Source organism: Peromyscus maniculatus, chromosome 6, assembly GCF_049852395.1.
Source record: "Peromyscus maniculatus bairdii isolate BWxNUB_F1_BW_parent chromosome 6, HU_Pman_BW_mat_3.1, whole genome shotgun sequence".
NCBI classification, from domain to species: domain Eukaryota; kingdom Metazoa; phylum Chordata; class Mammalia; order Rodentia; family Cricetidae; genus Peromyscus; species Peromyscus maniculatus.
The window spans coordinates 111,022,113-111,040,195 of record NC_134857.1 but is presented as its reverse complement, the minus strand read 5'-3'; the positions used below and the strand labels follow the sequence as shown (position 1 = coordinate 111,040,195).

At 48.1% G+C, this 18,083-nt stretch overlaps 2 protein-coding genes and 1 long non-coding RNA gene across 3 annotated transcripts in view; 2 read left to right on the top strand and 1 right to left on the bottom strand.

The window, feature by feature from the left end:
* Lef1 (lymphoid enhancer binding factor 1) overlaps positions 1–18,083 on the bottom strand; it is a 272,799-nt gene that overhangs the window by 111,414 nt on the left and 143,302 nt on the right. The gene's annotated exons all lie outside the window — the stretch shown is intronic.
* Positions 1–18,083, top strand: part of Hadh (hydroxyacyl-CoA dehydrogenase) — a 41,910-nt gene that overhangs the window by 3,756 nt on the left and 20,071 nt on the right. The window contains exon 2 of the mRNA XM_006970371.4: positions 15,828–15,956. Coding sequence (XP_006970433.1) covers positions 15,828–15,956 — 129 coding nt within the window. The remainder of the gene's footprint in view (positions 1–15,827; positions 15,957–18,083) is intronic.
* On the top strand, positions 2,192–6,092 carry LOC143273991 (uncharacterized). Its single transcript, XR_013052369.1, has 2 exons — positions 2,192–3,373; positions 3,417–6,092. It is a non-coding gene; the product is annotated as an uncharacterized LOC143273991 (long non-coding RNA).

Here is an 18,083-nt window from a genome sequence, read left to right as displayed (position 1 = left end):
TTTCATGTACACTATAGTACACGTACACACACACACACACACACACACACACACACACACACACACACCAGCAACGTACACTTATTTAGAATTCTTTAAACTATTGAACTGGTTGCAAGGGGAGCATTCTAAGCTACGGATGAACGTTTGCTGGATTCTTTTGTCCTTGCACAATGCTCAGTAAGTGGATAGATGCTCTGACAGACTGGAAAGCTTTTCCCTAGCCACTGAATTCGTTCCCACCTCCCCTCACTGTCCTCACCTCTGGATTTTCTGGTGTTTAATGGAATGGTAATTAGAGCTCTGTGTACTTGTTAGCCTTATTAACTTCTGTTGTTACAGTGAGTTACAAGTTTTATTGAAAAAAAAAAATGGAGAAACTTAGACATGTTAGCATCATAGGAGACTGGCATAGTTCCTGGACTGTGAGCTCTCCTTTCAAATGTTCCTTGTGGAGGTCATATTTTTATTCCCAGCTGTTCTGTCCTTCCTTCCTTCCTGGTTCCCCTATGTAGCTCTAGCTGGCCAAGAACGGACCATATAGACCAGACTGGCCTTGAACTGACAGAAATCCACTTCCCTCTCCAGCCAAATGCTGGGATTGAAGAAATGCACCATCATGCTCAGCACACCAGCAGCTTTTTCTACTCAAGGGCACGCCATTTGTTTGTCATAAACTTCTCCCTGCTTTCCTGGGCTCCCGAGCTCTTTATTGGGTGGTTCTCTGGTAGATGTTGAAGCACAGCCCTATGGCATATTCATCTTCTGACCTGGAGTGGAGTCGGAAGTACCGCCATTCCTAGAGGGTGTAAAAGTTGGACGGTCAGATTTTTCTTTGTGATGATGACATCCTACTTTACCTGTCACTTGTCCCTTGCTTGGGTTTTCCATTTTCTGCCCTCCCTTTCAGTCTCCCCCGCTGATGTGCCTAAGGCACACATGCTTGCCTCAGTCCCGCTCTACTAGAACCACACGGAGCTGATACTGCTGCTAAAGACACATGATGGCTGGTGAGTGGCGGTCTAAGTGTGAAAGAGCAAGCACTGAGGCCCCTACACACACACACACACACACACACACACACACACACACACACACACACACACACACATACCCCACAGTGAACCTGTGGCAGTCAGAGGACAGTGCCTGCCTTCGAATATTTGTGCTAGGATTGGGAAGAAGTCAGATGTGAGGATGATTTCATGACATTGGGAGTTTGGGGATAGACTATGATGTTGATGAAGTACAGTCCTCCTGGTGGAGGGTCCCAAGGCATTCGCTAGCGATGTGCTGAGGGTGCAGAGAGACCAGGGATTGCACCAGCTGATGCTACTCTCTTGGATTTACCATGTAAGTTATTTATGCTCCAGGGAACCTGATTCAAACTTTATGATGCATTTGCAAGCATGCATAAACCCAGTGTGCTTCTGCCGGGCACGGTTGCTTGGTCCTTTGGCCAGAGTACTGGGGGCTTTGACAAGTGTGCTATTCACTGGGCCTATTTTTACAGCTCTGAAGCACCCTTGTCTAAAAATATTTCCTCTTTGGCCGAGCCTGCCTTCCACCAGGCCCAGGAAAGTCATGGAGCTGAGGGCATAGTCTTCAAGTGTGTGTGTGTGTGTGTGTGTGTGTGTGTGTGTGTGTGTGTGTGTGTGTGCTTGCTTTCTAGACTGTTTGCCCTCAGTGTCTTGCAGTGAATGTATAGGCTACTGTAATATAAGACAAGCGTTCTCAATGGCTTAAACAACAGACGCTTAAAGAACCAAGAAAAGCCTTGTTTATTACAACACTGAATAAATAATGGGGGGGGGATAAACCCAAACCAAAAATGGCCTCCCTTCTCCCATGATTCACTCTGCACCCCAGCTCCTCCCTTTGCAGACAGGCAGGAGTCTTAGGTGCCACGATATGGCCCAGGAAGCCTGGGTGCTCTTGCTGTGCTTGCACCCAAGACACTACAATTCTTTACAATTCTTTTTTTTTAAGTAGCTTTCTTACGTTTGTTTGCTTGTGTGTGTGTGTATGTGCGCGCGCGCACACATACATGTGCATGTACATATGTACGTGTGCACTTGCCAGGGAATGCATACTGAGGTCAGAAAAAAACCTGTAGCAGGAGTCAGCTCTCTTTTCACCATATGGGTCCTGGAGATTTGGACTCAGATTATCAGGTCTGGCAACAAGCTCCTTGGCCAGGGGTAGGGAGCCTCATGAGTTCATCACTCAACCGTGCTGGAATATTTTCTGGCTTGATCTGTGCAGGTAATCATAGCTGATGTAAGCTCATGAATGCAGTGGCCGAGCCATGTCCAGAAAACTCCATTTCTCACTTTCCTCTGGCTCTCACATTCTTCCCCCACCCCCACCATGTTCCCTAAGTATGTGTGTGTGTGAGTGTATATGTGGGGGGGGGTTAATATAAATGTCCTATTTAGGGTTGAATCTTAACAGTACTTACACTTAGCACCAGTTATCAGTCTGTATTAACTGAGAGGGGGAGGTTGAGAGCAGCACTAACATGAATATCATGCATGAACATCACATTTAGAAGGACATTGACAACATGTCCATTTAGCAGAGCAATAGTAGACCCTCCCCTAGGGCCTGTGACCTGCCATAGGCTTTTGACCAAGTCTACAGTACCAGGCACCAGTTCCCTCATGCAGAGCAGGTCTCAAATCAAATCATAAAGCAGTTGTTTGTCTCCATGATAGTCATTCCACAATTGGACCGGGCGACACACCTTGTCAGGTGGGGCTGTATTGTAGCATGCAGGTCTACCACTGAGGAAACCCACTGATGACGTTCCTCCCCTGGAAGCCTGCACAGTACCTTCTGGTCCTGTGAAAACTAGCCAACAGGTAGGAAGATTTCAGGTCACTTTCAGCTTGACCTCTCCATGTCTTACAACCAAAGTATGCTGTGTCCTCAGCAGCCAGTAGCAGTGACAGTAGCCTGTGTGGTTTGGGGGCCTCCGTGGCCTCTCTGGCCATAGCTCGGAAGGCAGTATCCCACACCTGGCACTGAGTTTCATTTAATAACCCATGTCTTTTGGGAGAAGTATTGTCCACCCATGCAGGTTACCTCTGTTCAAATTCTTCTTTTAAAAAATTGTTTAAGTAGTTTACAAAATAGTGTGTTTCCATAAGGCTTTTTCATACCTCTTTAGTTTTTTGGTCAACCCTCCTCCCACCTCTCCTCTCTCTCTTCTCCCTGCCCCCACCCCCACCTAAACTACCAACCCCCGGTATTTCCCCCACCTCTCCTTTATATCACACGTCTTCCTTTCCCTAAGGCCTCTTTCCCTCTCTTCCCTCACGGACCCCTCTAGCGTCCGGTCCTCTGTGGACACTCTAAATTAGACACACAGGTTTAGAACTCGGTCCTCTGTGGACACTCTAAATTAGACACAGGTTTAGAACTCGGAGTCAGCCGTGCGCTCAGCATAGCTGTTCTAACGGGTGAGACGGTTAGGGATTTTTACCGTGAGCTCTGGACGGACTTCAGCAGGCCCACGAGTCTCCGAGCGGACGGACTCCCCTCTTCCTGACCTTTGTCTTGTTTACTGGGCCGTTGTATGCTTTTCTGCGGTGAAGGGCTCGTGTCTCAAAACCTTTGAAAGGCACTGCTGTGGTCATCGGCCACCGTGCCGGGTGAGCTGTGACTAATACCCCGGCAGTCGAAGCTTTGCTGGCCTCTGACCTTATGGTGGTGAAGAAACTGGGAGGCTCAGTCCTCTGGGTGATGGCAGGAATCGCTGGGTCTGAGTCCCAGACAGACAGGCACAAACGGCAGGGTCCCTTTGATAAACACGACGAGCTGACCGGCGGCACTAGAGTGAACGGAACACAGTCCACCTGGGGATCGCAGGCGTGGCGTTCAAAGGGCAGAAAACATGGGTTCTCTTTAGGCAGCACACGCTGCTTGCCGCACTGTTCGCCTTTTGGCCCACGTTCCAGCCACTGGTGGGGGGAAGACCACCCTCTGCCCACCAAAGAAGCTTCGGCTCCTAACTCGTTTCTCGTTTCTTCTTCTTCTCAAGCTAATGATGTGAGTTCTCACAACTCTAAAGCACTTGAAAGTGTCGTAAGGTTTGAGGTAAAGGCTTTCTAATAACAAAAAGCAGTTATGGTCTCTTAAACGCTCATTTCTACAATAATTTACAAATGGAGGCTTTTGACGAGCAGATGTGTCGTCCCAGTGTTGCTGTGGTTTTTAGGAAGTGTCGCTGTGCTGCGTGGGCCCAGGCTGGGTGGCAGGTTAAGGTATGGCTGTTGCTCTGGAGGAACCCAGTGTCTGCTGAGGAAGAAATACAGGCAGGAATGCCTGATCCTAAGAAAGCGACCGACTGCCTGCCCACGCTGTCCAGGATGCGCCGACACAAGCGAGTTTCGATAGCTTAGTGTTACGTTACAGTTCTTTTTAAATTTTGTTTTGGGGGGGGTGCTAAGAGAACTTGGTGCTCTTGGATAGGACTGAGGTTTGGTTACCAGCACCCACATCCAGTGATTCATAACCTTATCTATAACCTAGCGCCCACACCATCTTCTGGCCTCTGCAGGCACCTGAGTGCACGTGGTGCACATACAGACAAGCAGGCAGACACACACATAAATAAAAATAATTGTTTTGCTTTTCTTTTTGATGGAGAGTGAGACAGAGTTCTGAGGTTGAATCCAAGGTCTTCCAACATGCTGAGCGTGGACTCTACTGCTGGCTGCATCCTGAGCCCAAGGACATTTTTATTTTTATTCTTTGGGACAGGGTTTTAGTTTATGAAGACATTTAAATATAGATTTTAAATGCAAGGGTTAAGAGACAGAGGCATTGAGAAAGAAAGTCGGCAACACTGGGAGCATGGTGTACATTTCTTAAAGAAGACTCTCCAAGAAAGAACTTTTAGACACTTAAAATATAATATGATATATAGACTGTACCTTCTAATGATAAAGAAAAGGGACATTAGAGAGAGAGAGAGTGTGTGTGTGTGTGTGAAGACAGATGGTACTTATAGCTCTACATAGATGCAATTTACAATTACTGGAAATTCCAGTTGTCCTGTGGATAGGGGTGTGCCCATTCTTCCTTGGGGTTGCATTTGTAGTGACAATAACTTCAGAACTCGAAGTAGATGATGCAATAACCCTCAAATAATCCCCACAACATTATCTTGAGTTCATAATTGAAAAGTATTATTGACCAACTCCTCAAATTTTAATTTATTACTCATCTTTCACAGTTGGAATTTTTCCCCCACTGTGGGTCCCATAGATGATCTCTTGCTTCTGTACATCAGAAGAGGCACAATGAAGTGACTTCTTGCTCTAGGCATCGGGAGAGGCTCCATTAAAGAGGGACAGCCTCGGTGTTGGGCTATGAAGGATGAGCTGGAGTTCCTTCCAGCAGTAGCGATGGGAAAGAGCATGTCTGGCAGTGAGAACATGGGTGTGGATTTGTGAAAAGGGGGGAGGGGGCAGTGACTGGGAAAGAGTGTGGGCTCAGGTTACTCTGCTCTGAAGTATTTGAGCTTGAACAGTTTGCCTCAAGGAAAAGATCGTGTCGATTTCTGTCACTAAGAGATTTTAAATATGAAAGCAGACAGATTTAAAAACCCATCTGAAATAGCTTCCTTGGGTGTAAAGTAGTGTAAGATGCGCAGTAAAAACCTTGCTGTCAGATTTTAAAACAAAAGATACTGGGGAGAGACTTCGTGGAGAGGCTAGCATTTGAACCGGCGTCTTAGTAATGCACGAAACTGTTGGACAGAAGTTAAAGATGACCGGACTGGAGATGGGGTTCAGTGGGTAAGGTACTTGCCGCGCGAGTGTCGTGACCAAAGTTTGGATCCCTAGAACTCACACAAAATCCAGGTGGGAGCGCTCAGCTGTAGTTAGTGCTAGCCGTCCCGCCAGCAAGCTGGTTAGCCAGATTAGCCCAAACGGTGAGCTCCGGGTTCAGCAAGAGACCTAGATTCAGTATGAAAAGTGGAGAGCAGTCAAGGAATACACCCATGACAGCCTGGGGCCTTTACATGTATGCACAGCACACACACACACACACACACACACACACACACACACACACACACACACTTCAAAATGCAGTACACTGTATGCACGTACACTTTTAAAGGAGGGCAAATTAAAGGTGGGGTCAAGGGAGAAGTACTGTCAGAAAACTCTGCTTCGCAGCACAGTGATACCAATAATGTCAAAGAGAGCTGGTCTGAGGATTGAGACGGTGACAGCTTAGGACAGAAGATGTTGGTTCCAGGTATGGTTGCAATTATAGGAATAACTGACATTTCAGAAGGAAGGCATGTAGAGCCAGGAGAATATTGGAAGCAGGTCTTTGAAGGAAACCTTTGTTTAATTGTCAATTCACAGGGCCAAGGGAGACACACGAGACATTTGCAGCTTCGGAGTGGACGCTCTAGTTGTCCATTTCATCTATACAGACATTGATATTGGTAGATGTTGGAGTCAATGGCACTTCTGGAAAGTTCTTGTGTCCTAGGGCAAGCAAAGTAAGAAAATATGTTAATATGAACATATTTACTTCCAAGGAAGCAGTCTTTCTAGAGCAAATAAAAAGCTTAGCCACTCCAGTGGCTGCCCTGTGGGGACCTTTGTGTCACACAGCCTGGGCTTCTGGGGTCATGTGCATAGCACGGACTGTTTGGGCCACTTTCACTGTGTGGTCTTTCTCATGCATGCTCCATTATATGTAGTTCTACATGGGGTTTTATGCATTGCATGTCTCATTAGCATCTCAAATCTCCACCCATGGATGTGCCTTCTAGTACTGTAGTGAGCTGGAGAAGGCCATCTTCAGATATGAGCGCCTGTGAACCTGCACCAGGGGCCACATTTTGTTGGGCTCCTGTAGGGTGTTTTAGCTTTCTCTTTTACCAGTAGACTTTTCCTTGTATACTGACTGTGCAGCCATTGTGTAAGGCCTACCCTGCCCCACCTCCACATGAAATGTGTCAGTAAAAATGAGCACGGATCAGCTACTGGGAGGCCGCTGTCTCAATACGTTTTCTGTTGTTGTAATTATGTCTGCCACTATTTGTGAAGAAAACTGGTTTGCTTAACTGGTGATTCTCTCTGTTGGAATGTCCCAGGTCAGGCAGCCAGATCTGGGGAAGGTTTTGTGCTGCTTCAACCCATAGTAGAGAGTGGGAGGGAAGGTGGAGTCATGCAGGAGAGAAGCAAGAGAGAGCCACACTCACTTCATAGCAGCCTCCTCTATGGCAATGGACCCCCTCCTGCAGAAGACTTTTGTCTAGTGCATCCATTCCCATAATCCTCTAGTCTTCCCCTTCCTATACCACCTCAATTGGACCAGAGTTGAACACAAAGTTTGGTGGGTAAACTGTATTTAGACTACAATAGCCCTTGATAAATGGTCTGTAATTCATGTGGCAGTAATGGTAGAGGCAGCTGGGAACCAAATCAGGTCCTTTGCAAGAACAAGCACTCTTAACCACAGAGCCATCTTGCAAGGCCCTGGTCTCATCACTTTAAACAAAATAATCATCATCACACACACACACACACACACACACACACACACACACACACACACACACACACACTTTTGGTCCTGAAGATTCACCCCAGGGCCACACGCATACTAAGTACATCCATTACCACTGAATTACACCCCAGCTCCTGGTGTATTTGAGTCTTGCAAAGCTTAATTCAGCCTGCTGGTTGCCAGAAGCCTTACTAATAGCAGAAATCCACACAGATGTTGTGTGTTACTTGTATTGTACGCAGTGAACAGGCAAGAGCCCAAGAAATCCCTGAGAACTGTAGGAGTGAACTCACACCATCAGATGATGTGACACTCCCACCGTGGGAACCGCCTGGGGGCGGGCTCAGAAGTGCGGGGTGTACTTGGGTAATCTGAAGTTACGATTTGATTTTTCATCTTTATTTCCATTTCTCTCTATTGCAAATGGAACCACGTGTGGGCAGAGCGTATGAGTGTAAGTTTGGATGACTTTTAACTTCCTGGGTCATACTTTTCCTAGGGAGTCTGTTTCTTCATTGTTTAATTAAGTTGGTTCTTTGACAGTTTCATACATGTATAAAATGCACTCGGTTGCTCTCACCTTCCCTACTCTCTCTTTTCTCCTTCCCACCCATTTCCAGTGCCCCCACTCCCCCTCCAGGTCCCTCTCCCATGTTCATGTCTTTTCACTTGCTTTTGTGACCCGCTGAGTTAAACCAGGACCATCTGAGTGCCCATGGACATAGAATCACGCAGTGGAGCCTGGTGGTCTCGCCAGTGAATACACCCTGACCATAATGACTCCTGGTCTTCCATGGTCCATCAGTAGCCAATAGCACAGATGGGTAGGGCCCCATCAGCCCCTCCCCGGTCCACGACTTGCTGTTGACGCGTCCAGTCTTGTGTGTGAACGCTGTAAGTTCATGATTGCAATGGGAGTCTCATGCCTAGAGGATGGCATTCCTAACGCGTCTCTCTGTTTACCCCAGATGGAAAGCAGTGGCAGGTCAAAGAACTGATCCCACCCCAAGTTCAGCTTGGCCAACCAGTGAGTTTAATGGGTTTTCTCCCAGGAGCAAGCATTGGGCTTCTCATCAGAGCGTGGGTGACTTTAAACAGCTGCATCACCCGAAAGCCCCATCCTAGTGTGGATGATGAACGCTGCATCACCCACTGTCCCTGTGCAGACGGCGGCTGCTGCTTCATGAAAGCGTCTCCTCTCCCAGCCAGTTATTTACTGCTGGTATAACCTCAGAGAGAAAGGCCCTGCGAGTCTAACAGGGGGTTTGAGCCCCTGAGTCTTGTAAGTTTTTGTTAGTTTCAGGGGCCCCAGCTTCTCTCCTTCCAGGAAGGAATGTTTCCATTCAGAGGAAACAGATACACATTTCTTATAGCAAATCAGTTTGTTGGTCGTAAACGATAAAACAGATACATACGTTTTCTGCATTTATGGCATGCCAACTCCTCTCTTGGTTCTTTGGGTATTTGTAGGTTAAGAGGTTTAGCTGTGTGTTTGTTCAAATGCAAGTCTCCAAAAGGAATCTGTGTGTGAGCGGCCAGTCAGTTGGAAGCTGTGCGGCTTCACGGTCAGATGTGGCATACCTCAGTGGGCTGTGCCTGGTCCAGCGCCTTTGGCCCTGACAGAAGGAGGAAGAGGGAGTCTACCACAAACAGGCGGTATTGGTTTGGGTTATACCACCCTGTTGTAAGGACTTACATTCACCTGTATACGCCTCCCAACACCTCTGTCGCCCCAGTTCTGCAGAGGAGGAGATGGGTGGGGGAGGTTAAGAAATAACTTTCAGCTTCCAGTTGGCTCACGGGCACCAGAGTTTGGCCGTTGCCCAACTCAGTGCATTTCAGACGGTTGCCCCAGACTCTGTCATACCATGCCTTCCTGGGTTAAGGTCATGTGAGTGAGTCGTTCCGGTTTCAAGTCACATGTCAGCTTTCTGTGTACTTACTGCTGGAATTGGGACAGCACACTTCCCCCACAGCAGTCATTGGGATCACACCAGACGGGATGCTCTGTGAGATGGGTATGGCGTTTGGTAACAGGTTTGTTTGTTCACTGTGCTGTCCTAAGGCTTGGAACTAGGTACAAAGTCGAGTCAACAGCAGGCAGCAGGCAGTGAGGAATGGTGCCCTGCATGGCGTCCTCAGTGGTAGTTGCAGGCCATGACAGGAGTGCAGAGGCAGTCGGGGCAGGGTCCAGAGTCACTCACCCTAGAAGCCGAGTATTATGTCTGTGACCCTTGGCCACTGATGGAGGGCATTTCTGGTAGCCTCTGTGGTTTTTGGCCACTGATGGAGGGCATTTCTGGTAGCCTCTGTGGTTTTTGGCCACTGATGGAGGGCATTTCTGGTAGCCTCTGTGGTTTTTGGCCACTGATGGAGGGCATTTCTGGTAGCCTCTGTGTTTTATCCAAACTGTGGAGAATTCTGCATCCCCACTCTGCAGGTTGTTTGTAAACTCCACTGCAGTTGCTTGTCTGCCAAGAAAACACAGCACTTCAGACTTCATATTCTCTCCTTGGCTGTAAACCATCATGGAGCTGAACACTGTGGAATAATCCTCTTGTACACTGTGAAGATTTGTCGCTTGAATTGTTTAATAAAACAGTGATTGGCCAGTAGTCAGGCAGGAAGTATAGTTAGGGCGACCAAACTGAGGATGATGGGAAGGAGAAGGGCAGAGTCAGGAATCGCCAGTCAGACACAGAGGGAATAGGAGATGAACAAATAACCACTCAGAGGCTTAATATTACTTATAAATGCTCGGCCGATAGCTCAGGCTTATTACTAGCTAGCTCTTACACTTAAATTAAACCATATTCCTTATTTACGCTCTGCCACATGGTTTCTCTCATAGAACCTGGAGCTCGCCGAGCAGGCTAGACTAGCTAGCCAGTGCGTCCACTCCTGCCTCCACCTTCCCAGGCAGGTGGGTGCTGGGGACCCGAACTCAGCTCCTCACGCTTGCATGGTGAGCATGTCGCCAACAGAGCCATCTCCCTAGCCTTGACAAGTATTTTGACGATTACCAGAATGATGTTTGATTGAAGCCATATGATTGTATACCTGTTATTCCAATTAATTTCTGTGTTGTGTGACAGAACTTTTCCTGGGGAGGTGCAACACACATGTCTACTCATCCCAGATAGGGACGCCATGACAGACTAAAGTACAGATAACACCAGAGTCCAGCTTGGTGAACCCATGCGTTTTAATGGAATTACTTACAGGGATATGGGAGAGGGGTTACCTACAGGAGCAAAAATGACTCAAAGACAGCTGTATCACCAAAGCCTACCCCAGCATGGGTGGCAGCTTACAAAGCTGGGAACCTGGAGCACACGTCACAGCCAGCAGGCAGTTCAACAGGCTGGAGAGTGTCCTTTCCAGGTGCCAACTGTGGCCTGAGCCTGTTCCAGGCCGCTCAGCTGGTTTCTGCTTCTTCCAGGCAGCTGGTCTGGTCTCAGGGTCTTCTGCAGCTCAGCTTGTCAGGGAGTCTCACTAGCAGCTTGACTTTGCTGCAACTAAGGAGGGACTCCTGGCTTTTACTGCTCACTCTGGTAGGGAGGGGTCGAGAGAATCTGGTCAGTTTCAGGGACTTCCTGAAGCTCTTTAGACTTGTTTACCTTCCTGCTTAAGATGTTTACCTCCTGCAGGATAGAATGTTTTAATCTGAGATCAAACTGTTACACAACACTCTGGAAGTTTCAGTTTCTTCCTGTATCAAATGAAACACTAAGGTTAATTTCATAGGAACTGTTACCGTGTATCAGAACATCAGTGGGGACACTGGTAAGACTTCTTAGTGATGTTGTTACCAAGCCTGCAATAGTTACAATTTTTCCACTTGGGTTGAAAGAGAATATAAATTTAGTTTATAGTCTATACATGCTATTTTATTATAATTGTATTTTGAAAGCTGATTATTTCACCAGATAGTCAAAATGCCATGTGTGCCTCAGACTAGATTACAGGAAGACAAGTCCTGGAGGCAAACAGGCTCAGAACTTAGTCCTGCCGTCATGGCTTACCTGAGTGGTCAACTGGCTCAGCCTCTTTTGTACTGATGACATCCTTTGCGAAACGGATGCTGTTTGCTTCACCGGACTCGCTGGCTTAGTCAGAAATGGCCTCGGGAAAAGGCCATTGATCCTGGCACTCAGCAGGTTCTCAGTACATGTCCCTTCCAGTTCTTGTTACCTTTTTTTCTCTGTTTTAAAGGGTTTGTGTTTTTCTGTTGGTTGAGAGTAGGTATAGAACATCACTTCCATTGGCTTATTAAAAAAAAAAAAAAGACAAATACACCAGTAATTCAGGAGGCCTTGGCTGCCTAACCATACTTACAGTTGCCTAAGTGGGTCAGGCTAGTCTGCCGTGAGAATCGTGCAGCTTTTCTGGATTTCACTGGGGCAGGAGGCAGCCCGCCTGCTCCAGCATCCAGCTCTGGTAATCCATGTAGACTGACCCCCAGTGAGAGGACTATGAGGCCCATGTGGACTGGAGTGGTAGAAGTAAGGATCACTGGTCTCGTCATCCCATGGTATCGTGTGAAGCACGTGAAGTGTACCGGGCCATGGGTTGTTTGTGGGCCTGGCTTTGAGCTTTGCACAGGTCATGATGTTGCCCTCCAGTGGTTGCTGGCCTGTGTGTCTAGGGCACATCTGTTGGAAGTGACTGTATGGAACCTGAGCGTCTAGATGGTGTTGGTCTTGGTATCAATCAGGGCCTCCCATGTATTCAGGATAGATGGGAAATAAGCCAGTGACTTACACAGAGTCACTCTGACATGATCCTGTACCATGCATTTCACTCTCCTGGAACATTGCCTGAGATTTAGTTGCCCTGTGGATGAGAAGATGTGTTTGGCCAATTGTTTGCACATCCGAGTACCCGTAGGTTTCCTCTGAGCTGCTTAAAGATGCGAGACTGGCACGGTTCCTCAGTCTGAAACCCACCAAAAAGGGCTCGGTGGTGTCAGCCAGAGGTGGTTATAGTAACCGGAAGATGTTTTTCTAGAAATATCACCTGCGGTCTCCCCTCAAGGGTTAAGCACTTCCTTAAGGATTAGTGCTTGCTCCCTGGGTGCTGGCCTTTGTGGGTGCTTGGTCCCTGGGTGCTGGCCATGGTGGGTGCTTGCTCTCTGGGTGCTGGCCTTCGTGGGTGCTTGGTCCCTGGGTGCTGGCCATGGTGGGTGCTTGGTCCCTGGGTGCTGGCCATGGTGGGTGCTTGGTCCCTGGGTGCTGGCCATGGTGGGTGCTTGCTCTCTGGGTGCTGGCCATGGTGGGTGCACTGGTAGACTGGAGGCTTCATCGCGGGTGGTTTGCCGCTTTCACAGATGAGATTAGAAACTCCCGCGTAGGACGGCTTTCACCGTCACTGCTCTTTGGTACTGACTCCAGCTTGGCACTATCTTGTACCATAAGTATTTAAATCTTCTCAACTCTAAGAGCTGAACAGACCTGAGCAGTTTCCCAATGGAGATGAAGAGGGGGAAATCTGGGTTGGGACCAGGTGGGTAAGGAACCGCTTGTTTCAAATGCCATCGGGATTGTAGTTCAGAGAACCCAAGACAAGAGCAAATGTCCCCAAGGCAGCCCCTTACTGTGCAGGTCACGAGCCTCCATTGGTGGCCGTCACTCCTGCCTATCAAGTGACTGCTCACAACTGCCAAACACAGAGCAGTTCCATTACCTGCCTGGCCCGACCAGGCACTTGGGATTTATTCCTTTCTGGTCAATCAAGCATCTCTACAACCCCCCCCCCCATCTTTGGTGGTGCTCTAGGAGGGCCCACTGGACCCACATACACTCATCCTCCTGGTGGCGGTTTACCACTGCCAAGGGTATAAAGTGCCAGCGGGAAAGAGGAAGGGCCGCTGGGGTATGTCACATGTCAGGCAGGAGATGGCAGGGCCCTTCCCTCCCCCATCACAGTCACATTGGACATGTGCAGTTCCCTCAGCAGCAAGATGTGACCAAACGTGTAAAGGTCGTCCATAGAGGCACTAGCTAGAGATTTGATATCCAGGTTTTCCTGTTTAGTGCGCATGATATCACCGGCTACCTGGTACATTCCAAAATGGCCCTGTCTGCAGCCTTGTCAGAGAATGGTGGCGATCCTCCACATCTAGCCAAGCTCCAGATGTGAGCCCACGCTCAGCTTGGCAAGCAGCCTTCCTGAAGGCGACAGACCTGGGCCTGCTGTGTCAGCTCCTTCTGTACTGTTTCTAAATTTGCTCTGCCCATTCACCTTGAACCTAACTGAATTGGAGACTCAGATTTGTGCGTGATTCGAGTTGTTGGCTCTTGGCCTTGGCTTGGAGAAAGGCTGGCCTGGGTTCCTGGGTGTTCTGCTTTGGAAAATAGTGTGGCCTTATGCTGACAGCTGAGCTCACTGCGTACGTCTGTCTTGTTATCAAGATGATGCGTCCTTCTTGCCCCGGTCGCCCTGATCTGTCAGTCCTTGAGTCTCAGCAACTTTTTCTTTCTGTATTTCTCAGGCATTGGGTGCCGAAGCAGCCCACAGGCCGGGCAGGCTCTGACCTGCACCGCGCAGGTGTGGGAGAAGCCCTAGCTGTCGTTCTAATTTGAAGCCTGTATTTCAAACTTGACTCGACACTGGAAATCTTGCTTTGGGATTCGAACCTGCTTACCTCTACACGCTGCTCATTTGCTTCTGTGTCTTCCCTCTCTGGTTTGAGTTGCTTGGCTTCAAGAATCTTACATGGCGGCCGGGTGTTGGTGGCGCACGCCTTTAATCCCAGCACTCGGGAGGCAGAGCCAGGCGGATCTCTGTGAGTTCAAGGCCAGCCTGGGCTACCAAGTGAGCTCCAGGAAAGGCGCAAAGCTACACAGAGAAACCCTGTCTCGAAAAACCAAAAAAAAAAAAAAAAAAAAAAAAGAATCTTACATGGCGACGGTGGTTTAAGACTCGCCACCTTTGCCTGCTGGTGACCTCTTGGGCAGATCGCCAACTAGCCTGCCCTTCTGGCCACACCATCAGTGGGTCCTAAGGCAGTGGCGCTAGGGCGCACTTTGAGTCCCCAGGGCCTCTCATGGGTGCTGGCTGTCACAGCATGTCTGCGGTAGGTCAAGTGTGTCGCTCTGCCCCTGCGCTGACTTGGTGGACTTGGGTGTAGGTGAGTCAGTGGATGATTTTTTAGACAGATTCCCTGCTCTGTGGTCCCCACCAGAGCTTTTGGCAGACTGGTGAAGACGGGTTGACTTGACACTGACACTTGTCTAAACCAAGCTTTGTGACAGTCTGTGAACTCGGGACATAGCTTTGCTCCTTATACCTGTGTCTCAGGGCCGTCACCCACCCCAGGGGCAATGGAAAAGGTGAGACATCTGGAATTGCCCCCAAAACTGGTTGTCAGAGACCTTGTTCTCTGTGGTGGTATTCTAATTGTACTGAAATGTGATTTTAATTGTATGTTAGTAAATAAAGTTGCCCGGGGGTCAGAGCTACTAGAGCCATAGACAGAGCGTGGTGGTGGTGGTGGTGGTGGTGGTGGTGGTGGTGGTGGTGGTGGTGGCACACGCCTTTAATCCCATAGATCTCTGTGTGTTCAGGGATACAGCCAGCATTGGAGACATATGCCTTTAAGACCTGGGGGGCTGTACATACAGACAGTGACGAGGCAGTCATGTGTTTGGGTTTACAACCAATGAGAAGGCAGAACAAAATACTATGAAAAGACAGACACACAGGAAATAGCTCTCTTTCGGGAAGCTAGGACCACCGCAGGAGGAAGGGTGAGATTTTAGCTCTGAGCTCTGACCTTTCGGCTTTCTCTTTTACATTGGTTCTGTGTTTCTTATTTAATAAGACGGTTGGTTACATCTACAGCTCTCCGTTGGGTTTTGTCATGAAATAGCTCTTGGGGACAGGGACTTTTGTGGCTTGGTGATTAGAATTTTAAGTTTCACCGACTTCTGATTTAAGGGCTGCAGAAGCAGGGAACAGAGGGGACATAGGGGTGGAGCTGTACCCATTCTCCGGCTCTAAGGAGAAAATGACAGCTCCTTTCTGGAACGGTGGGTGGTCGGGTTCTACAGGGAAGGGCCTTCTGTGCCCTTCATATCCTGTGGGAGGCTTCTGTGCTCCTGTGGCATGTGAGAATCTGTTGTGTGACCTAGGACCGTGCCAGGCAAGAAGTGCATGTCTAATGTTGGCTTGTACTTACGTTCATGCGCTATTTGGAGTGGAATAGCGGTAGAAGTCATGTGGCATAGGAAACTGATTCGTCTTCTTTTTTCTTAAAACTCTTTTTCTCCCCCCATTAGGTGGCTGCCGCAACTGGGCACACAGTTGTGTTGGTGGACCAAACAGAGGACATCCTGGCAAAATCCAAGAAGGGAATTGAGGACAGCCTGAGGAGAATGGCAAAGAAGAAGTTCACTGAAAACCCTAAGGTAAGGTCTTGTCGGTGCCCTTAAGGCCGGTCCTCGGACGACCCCGCCTTTGTGGGGGCAGGGGCGGGGCTTCTCCTCATTTGTGCTTGTGTCTGATGGCTTGTATAAAACTCGTGACTGTTTAGACCTGTGTGACATGCCACTAAACACCCCACTGGGGCTGATTAGAAAGCAGTCAGCCATTTTGCTGGTGGGGAGGCTCTAACGCACTGGTTCTCAACACGTGGGGCATGACCCCCAAGCAGGGGTCAAAGGACCCTTGTGCAGGGGTCACCCAAGACCATCGGAAAACACATATTTACATTACAGTTCATAACAGTAGCAAAATTATAGTGATTTAAGTGGCAACAAAAATAATATAGTTGGAGGTCACCACGACATGAGGGACTGTATTAAAGGGTCGCAGCGTTAGGAAGGTTGAGATCCGCTGCTCTAACGTTAGAAGGCTTGTGCCACTGTTGAGCTCAGTGTAGGACACAGGGTCATAAATCAGAGCATTTACTTTGCCAAAAAGAGAGGGAAGAATGAGACAGGAAGTTGCTTCTGGGATTTGTAAGGTAAAACCTGAATGTTATAGTAAACATTGTATTTAGATAGATGCTTTTGATGGCTCCGGCACTTATTGCTGCTAAAATATTAGGGAACTGGAGGGCCAATTTTCCTCATTTTCCTGAGCAGAAAAAACAGAAGACCATGAGAGATGGGGGCTTTTGCTTGCTGGTTCTTCTTGTTGGAACTTGCTGTATTTCCAGCACTTTCACCGGCCATTCACATTAATTAGAAATACTTTACAGGCCACTCAATTGAATTTTTATTTCTGTTATCACCTTGTTAAAAGTTTCCTAAGATTTTCTAGGCGCTTGAATGGAATGTCTTTCCATATGCAGGGAGAGTCCAACGAGGATATTTGTTTTTTTTTTTTTCACCTTAATTTGAATTTAATTTTTAATTATTTTTAAAGTTAAACACATTAGTTATTTTTCTTGATTTTGTAATAAAATAACTGGATAAATATGATGTCAGAGAGGAAGTGTTTATTTTGCCTTAGAGTGTTAATCTTGCTGGGCAAGAATAAGACAACTACTATAATTTTTGAGCCAAATTGGAAGCAAGCTTTATTAAATACTGGCCAGGACCATGGATACTGGCCAGGTCCATGCCCAGGACTACCAGAATATGGGCCAAGTTACATTCGTCAGGAGCTCATAAAGGCAAACCCCACAAGGCTATGTACTTCCTGCCTTCATCCAATCCGGGGCAAGCATAAAGCACACATCCTGACGTACTTCCTGCCTATGTGTGATCAGGCACATCTTGTGCAGTTTGGGGCCACCAACCTTGTTTACAGAAGCAAAACCACACGGCTCGTTAGCTTACATGAACAACAGCGGGCAGCATTCCAGGAAGTTATCTGTCCTTGCGTAAGTGGGGCTCACGGGTTAGAGGCATTTTTGTTTTCTAGATCTCTTAGGCACTGTAATTTCAACCTAAAACGTAACGTTAGCCCTCACAGTAGTTCAAGGGAACCACTCGGTGATGGTAGGGAGGACATGGCAGCAGATAGAGAAGGCAGGGCGGCAGGAGACTAGATGGTCACACCGGTTCACAGCCAAGCAGCGGAGAGTCACAAAACTCACAAGTAGCTTGCTGTCTTATTTAGTCAGGGACCCTAGCGCAGAGAAGGGTACCACCCATGAGGGTGGGCTTTCCCAGCTCAGTTAACCTAGTCTAGGCAGTCCCTCAAGGCATGCCCAGTAATCCTAGGTCCTGTTAAGTTGGCAAGATAACCATCACAGTTAGCAAAATCATGGATTTCATCATGCATTTTCATACTCATATATCATTTCTCCCACACACTCCCACTTTCTGGTTCCCTACCCGCTCCTAAAGAGCACCTCCTTCTGCTTTGATACCACACACATTCAGTTACTCTCTTTTCCTCCTTCCTCTCCCTTAAGGTCTCTCTACCCATCCCTCAGTGCCTTTTCTACTTTCATCACACACACACACACACACACATACACACACGCGCGCGCGCGCGCACACACACACACACACACTCACACATACACACACACACACACATACACACACGCACACACACACACACACACTCACACATACACA